Below are 7,072 nucleotides of genomic sequence, written 5' to 3' on the forward strand. Positions count from 1 at the left end.
GACACAAAACTCTCCTCCTCTTGCATGTTTCCGCTGTCCATAGCGTTCCTTGACAGTGTCGTTGCCAAGTCACCAACTTAGTGCTACTTGGTCCCAATGGAATTTCCCATTGGGAACCCAATAGCACTAAGTTGCTAACTGGTTAGCAAGATGCTTCCAACAAACCGGCCACAACCAAACTTTCTTGCGAACCTTCCGCCACAACAATCCCGTCCTCTCGATAATTGACCAATCACATTCACTTTATTCACTCGTGTAATGTTGTGAGAATTCGGAAATGCAACGGTTGGAACGGCCGTTTCCCTACGATTTTAAAAGGGGCCTTACATGAAAATGATCTTACATTAAGTATGATTTGGAAGTTAAATTTCCCAGAATCTTGAGGAAAAATTTCCACTGACAGATGGAGTGTCATTTCATGTGCTGGTGTTGGTCCGCTGTGTTTTACCAGGTCCAAAGGCAGAACAGCATCAACCAGGTATATTAGAGCCTTTTTTTTTTTTTTGCTAACAAGCATTTATAGAGTAGGTAAGGACATATAAGTGTGGGACTTGCAAGTAGGGTAGGGCATCAAGAATTTTCATCAAAAATCCAACTTTTTGCGTTTGATTCAAATGTGATGGGATTATATTATACAAAGGACGGCACTCGGCTGAGATAATTAATCAGTGCCTAACTCAAAATGAGTTCCTGAGGGAATTTGTTCTTCGTAAGGCACCTTGTGCAGGGAAAGCAGAGCCTTTTACAGTAGCAGCCATTCAAAATGGCCCTTCCCAGTCAAACGCCAGCCAAATGGCAACCCACTTTCCTGCAACTCCCAGCAAAATCCCCTCCAACTTCCAGCCACTGGATCGACCACCTCCCTCACCTGGCGTGTATATTTTTTTACTCTGACTCCACCCTTTCACTGAATTACAGGGTCTGACCAGAAGATGACGATTCTCTTTAGATCTTAATGTCCACAAATCATGACAGAAAGAATATTTTAGTACAAAGAAAGATGTTTAAAAAGGAATTCATCAAGGAAATTTTGAATGGCTACTACTGTATATCCTTTCCTCCTCTTACTTTACATCTTAACAAACACTCACCTTTATTCCTACGTGCCATGAATAGAATAACAATCACCAAGACGTAGATCAGTCAAATTAATGAATCATTTTAACTGGACCTTTATTCGTTTTTTTATTTTAGTTCAACTGGAATCTGTTTCTTATGATGAAACCCACTCATGAAACAAAGGAGCATGAAATCTGATCGTTGCTCTATCCACAAAAGTAAAACATCATTAAATTCACATCTGGTTGAGTGGAGCTGAGGTTCAGTAAACGACTCAGATGATATAAACTCTGTCAGGATGTCTTCCTGCTGCTTTTTCTTCCAGTTCAGGCAATCAGCCTAGCACCGCACCACAGAATCAGTCAAACAGGCAGAATCAGGTAAATAGAGCTTAAAAAATATCTTATTGTCATGATTTTACTAAAGTTCAGAGCCAAATGCAGAAGACCAAACACAGAGACAAAGGGAAAAGGTGTAACAGGTTTTATTGAAGAGATAATGCAGAGAGAAGTGTTGCTCTGAACACTGCTCAACTGGAACTGAAAAGTGAGGGGAAGGCACGGCGATAAGTTCAGGTTCAGTGGGAAATTTGATTCGTAAACTTGGAGAAGAGGATTTGGTTGCTGACTCACGTTTCCAGAGAAGTTGTTGAATCTTTGACTCCAGTCTGTATGCTGTAGTTCCAGTGTTTGTCTGATTCGGTGGAATGCGGTTGTTTGTAGGTGAACGTAGAAAGTGACTGCCACTCAGATTTCCTGCGGTACTTGAACTGGTCGTAATGGAGATGAATCCCTTGCTCAGTTTGAAGCTCAGTTGATCCTTCCAGGGAGAGAAGGTCCAAAAAAGCCAGTTTGCAAGATGACTTCCCAAAACTGGGAAACACTCTGGCGTCGAGGTAGTGGCAGTCAGCAGCTTAACAACACACCGTTAACGAGGAAACCATCAGCAGGTGTGTGAGGAGGCGGACCAGAACCAGGCGCCTCCTGGTGGAGGAAGGGAGACGAACACAGACACACAGACAGGAGTCCTGACACTATATGTGTAAATGGATTTTAATAAGGTTTTACACAAAAAAGCCCAATGTGAAAGTGTAACTGAAAATTCATAAGAGTTATATTACAGTTCAGAGATTTGATATTTAGAAACTTGGTGATAATCACACAAAGTTAGATTTCCAAAGAATTACATTTCATCGAGGTTCAGACCATTTCATCCAGACAGAACTAAGACAGATCTAAAAAAAATTGAATCGTTCAAATCAAAACAATGCCTAACTCTACTTGCAGGATATTTCCACTGATTACCAGTATCTGCTTTAATAATAACAGTATGCTGGTGCCGGGCCTAAACCCTATAGTTCTGGATTATTAAAAATTGGAACATGGGAGACACCATGTGCACAAATGCAGACAAGCTGAGCACATTATTAAACCAACCAAGGCCCCCTGAAAACCTCAGCAGATTCAACGGCTGATCTCCTCCATGCGACGTCGTATTACTGCAGTAATTCTTGCCAAAAGGAGCCCCAACTTAAATACTGAGGGGAGATACTGTTCAGTACATGGATGTACATTTTAGTGGGGTGGGGTTAGAAATAATTTAGATTTTTTTTGTATCTAACATGGCTACGTCTGGAAAAAACTGTGATTTGTTGCAGGACTTTTCTGCAGGACATGGATTGTCTGTATTCCTTGTATCACAGGGAATGCTCTAGGAGGAGATCGTTAAAGTGCGATAATTGAAAAATGGTCAAAAATTGACCTTTGACCCAAAATGGCTGACTTCCTGTATGTTTTAGGGCACACCTCCACGAGATCTCCCCGCAACATTACCCCCTTTAGAACAAAAGGCCGGAGGGGGTCTGGTTCGGGAACCAGCTGATCTTGTATCTGCTTTTTGTGGATGACGTAGCTCTCCTGACTCCCCACTGCTACAGCATGAACTGTTCCCAGCCAAGTTTCAGGTGGCCGGGAGGAGAATCATCCCCTCCAAGTCAGAGGCTACGGTTCTAGACAGGAAAAAGTTGACTTGTCCTTTTAAGGTTGGAGGAGACTTCCTGTCTAAGGGGAGGAGTTAGAGTATCTTGGGGTCCTGTCAGGGATGGATCTGGATTCAGCAGGTTATCTCTATGTCATATATTGAAGGAGGTGAGGCCAATCTGCACAGTGAATTAACCTGTGCAGATTGGACTTGTCTGCTTCAGTTGCTGGAGAGATCAAATATATGACATAGAGATAACTTGCTGACTCCAGATCCCCCATCTCTGGCTCCTTTTCACGGTTGATGGGAGAACGGTGGGCGGGATCGATAGAAAGATCGGTGTGGATGCAGCTAAAATGCAGATGATGTACCGATCTGTCATGTTGAACAGGCAGCTGAGCGAAAAGACAAAGCTCTTGATATACCAGTCGGATAAGGTTCCTTCCCTCCCCTGTGGTTATGAAATCTTCTTGACTGAAAGAACAATATCCTGGATAAAAACAGCTGAAATTAGCTTTTATTTTACAGGAGCTTTTATTTTGGGCCCTCCCTTAGAAAAAGGGTATGTCAACTAGCATGAGTACGAGTGTATCTAATACTTATATTGATGAACAAAATTTTGGGTTTGAATGAAACTTGAGACCAAAATTATGAAAATAACATGAGTGAAAAATAATGAATGAATGAATAGAACTTTATTGATCTCACAATGGAGAAATTATCTTGTGAAATTGGCTCTTATAAACAAACACAAGGTGCACATAGGAGGAAAAGGTACATGAAATATATACAGTGCATCCAGATATATACAAAATAAAAATAAAAAAGTCACATTGTTCTTGATTCAGGTTTCCCATCCTCCGGCCTCCTTGGACACTGTGACTTTGAGGCCGGACTCTGCGGATACACTCAGGATAAAGTCAGCGATTCAGCTGACTGGCATCAGAGGAGAGGATCCACCCCAACTTCATACACGGGACCTAGAGGGGACCACACCATGGGTCTCGGTGAGGAGACCTCCCCCATCTAGATCTCCGCTGATCGCATTTCCTGTTGCAAAAAGTATCCTCATACATCCTCCTCCCTACTTTCATCAGGGTACTACATGTACATTGAGGCGTCGCCCATGCTGCCGGGCCAAAACGCTCGGCTGGTCTCCCAACCTGTAAGGGGAAACAGGGGACCTCAGTGTCTCCAGTTCTTCTACCACATGTACGGCACAGGAACGGGCAAGCTAAGGGTGCTTGCCGTTAAGGATGGGGAGGAAGAGTTGCTGTGGCAACGGAGCGGCGAGCAGAGCATCGCCTGGCTGAGAGCTCAGGTGGAGTACCAGAGCCAAAGTCGACATCAGGTGAGAGGAATATAAAACAGTCCATTGCTCTTTTTTTTTTAACTATTACAAATACAAACTTACCAACTAGTAAAGAGAATTAATCAGTTGTATTCTTCATATTTATGTTTGTTCAGAATCAAAATCAGAATCAGACATACTTTAATAATCCCAGAGGGAAATTACTTTTGCTACACGCTACAGATATACAAACATTATATATATATATATATATATATATATATATATATATATATATATATATATATATATATATATATATATATATGTGTGTGTATTTATTTACATAAATGTTTCTGAAATTTATGTAAATAAACCTGCTGCAAAAAAGCTTAGGTTTAGGCTGCTCAGTGGGTAACACAGCAAGAAAAAGGTTCCGGGTTCGATTCCCGGCCGGCGGTCTTTCTGCATGGAGTTTGCATGTTCTCCCTGAGCATGACTGGGTTCTCTCTGGGTACTCCGGCTTCCTCCCACAGTCTAAAAACATGACTGTTAGGTTAACTCCCACAGACTGCCTCTAAGCAAGACCCTTAACTCCCTATTGCTCCCCGGGCGCCCCACGATGGCAGCCCACTGCTCCCCATGCGGATGGAATAAATGAATTCTCAGGTTGAATTAATGTAAAAAAAAAAAAAAAAATGCTCACGTTTGTCCCACAGTCGCCTTCTTCTATTTTAATAGATACGTTTAAAAAAAACTCCTCTATGGAGACCTTTATCCCTCTTATTTTGAAGGGGACATACTGCTTTGCTTTAAGGTCAGTTTTTCAATCAACAGTAAATAAAAAATGGGATTAAAAAAAAGAAAACAGAAAAAAAACTTCAGTGACATTAACCCAGATAAGAAGATAATCTGTAATCTTACTCCTGTTTATCCATCACCACATATCCTGTAAACATACTTCATGAGCACAAAGTCAGGCCAAACATTCGCCCTAAATGGCTTTGTTTTTCATCCAGAGGATTAAAACTGCCAGGCAGTAGTAAAGAAAAAAAAGGGACAAATAAGGAGAAAACTTTTGACTTAATGTGTTTAGCAAGCAAATTCTGAACTGAAACAAGAACATATGTTTGGTTTATTGAAGATTGTGACAAACTGTTCTTGTTTAGTTGAATGTAATGGGTCTAAAAACAAAACTATTAGTACCAGAAACCTCCACATCACATAAAATCTGGTATTTTTCCAAATGTGGACCTTGTTATCATGAACATGGTCTCATCCAAAGGGAATGAAAGTTAGTAGAACAAAACTTTTTTTGTAATGTTGTGTAGAAAAGTCCGAAATAGTCTCATGATGACCAAGTTTAACTTCTGTTTAACTTTACTGTCCCCATTTTTCAATAAAAAACATGGTATAATTTTCATATTATCTTGATTTACAGTATCTTAGTTTAGTCTTTTCATTTCCAATTATTATTTTTAGCCTAGCTCAATGTAAGCTAAATCGTTTTTGCTTTTATCAAGTCTTGGCTTAACTTGTATTGTCTCGGCTTGTTAGCTACTTTTATTTTAAGTTGATCTTAATTTATAACATCGTGGCATATAACCTAATTTATTTTAGTTAGCTTAACTTTTGTTTATTTTTACATTCATTCAAGTCTTGCTAGCATGTTTTAGCTTAGTTTACCTTTTTGTTTTAACTCATCTTGATTAGATCTTCTTTAAAAAATCTCATTTTATTTTGCTAAGTTTAGCTTAGCACAACTTCACATGACTTTAACTTGGCAAGTTTATTGATTCAGCTCCTGTTAAAACAACATAACTAGTTTGGCCGCAAGCTAATTTTTCAGAGTTTGAGTGCTCACAAACACACAAATTATTAATCTGACTTGCCAGATTATACCTATCATATTTAATCTTTAATTCAATTCAGTTTATTTAAATAGTGCCAATTCACAACAGACATATCATCTCACTTTTACAGTTCAACCAGATCATACAGTCAGATTGATTCAAAGGTTGATTGCATCGACTCATTGACTTGAAGTCAATCCCTCACACTGAGCATGCGTGTAGTGACAGTGGAGAGGAAAAACTCCCGCAGAACCAGGCTCAGTGTGAGCGGCCATCTGCTTTAAGAGGAGAAAGAAGCAGAGATACAAAAAGCTGCTGTAAAAGGCGGCCCGGTCCAGGAAACACAGCCAGAAGATGAAGAGATCCAGCCAGTCACAGTCAGAGAAACTGGACTACACTGAAAAACAGGCCAAGGTTTAGCATTTACTATTCTTGTAATGATCCATAATGTATCCGGTTTAATTTGGATTTGTATTTCAGATTAAATCATTTTATCTCAGCTTGGCTTTAACCTTTCTTATCTTAGATGATTTAGATTTAGCCTATCCTATCCATCCTATTTTAGTTTAAGTCATTTTACAATAGTTTCTTTGTTTTTAAGTTAAACTGGAATTATTCAATCTTAATTTAATATTTATCAAATTTCATTTTAGCAACTTAATTTGAGTTATCTTATATTACATATATTAGTTAATTTTGGTGCAACTAAGCAAAAGACACTGTTTAACTAAGGCATTTCTACATTATCTAAGCATACCTTGGTTTGGTAAAATAGATCATCTTAACCACCTAAACGTCTTATTTTTAAGTATTTTAAATTATCTTTGGTTGCTTCGTAGATTGATTATTCTTCAGATTTTATTTTAACCTCTCATTTCTTATATTAAAC

The 7,072-nt window shown here is 39.3% G+C and overlaps 1 protein-coding gene across 1 annotated transcript in view; it reads left to right on the forward strand.

The window, feature by feature from the left end:
* Positions 1 to 7,072, forward strand: part of mamdc2 (MAM domain containing 2) — a 37,501-nt gene that overhangs the window by 28,872 nt on the left and 1,557 nt on the right. The window contains exons 12-13 of the mRNA XM_015373173.1: positions 3,888 to 4,046; positions 4,137 to 4,390. Of these exons, the coding sequence (XP_015228659.1) occupies positions 3,888 to 4,046; positions 4,137 to 4,390 (413 nt within the window). The remainder of the gene's footprint in view (positions 1 to 3,887; positions 4,047 to 4,136; positions 4,391 to 7,072) is intronic.

This window comes from Cyprinodon variegatus, unplaced genomic scaffold (genome assembly GCF_000732505.1).
Source record: "Cyprinodon variegatus isolate N-32 unplaced genomic scaffold, C_variegatus-1.0 Scaffold82, whole genome shotgun sequence".
NCBI classification, from domain to species: Eukaryota; Metazoa; Chordata; class Actinopteri; order Cyprinodontiformes; family Cyprinodontidae; genus Cyprinodon; species Cyprinodon variegatus.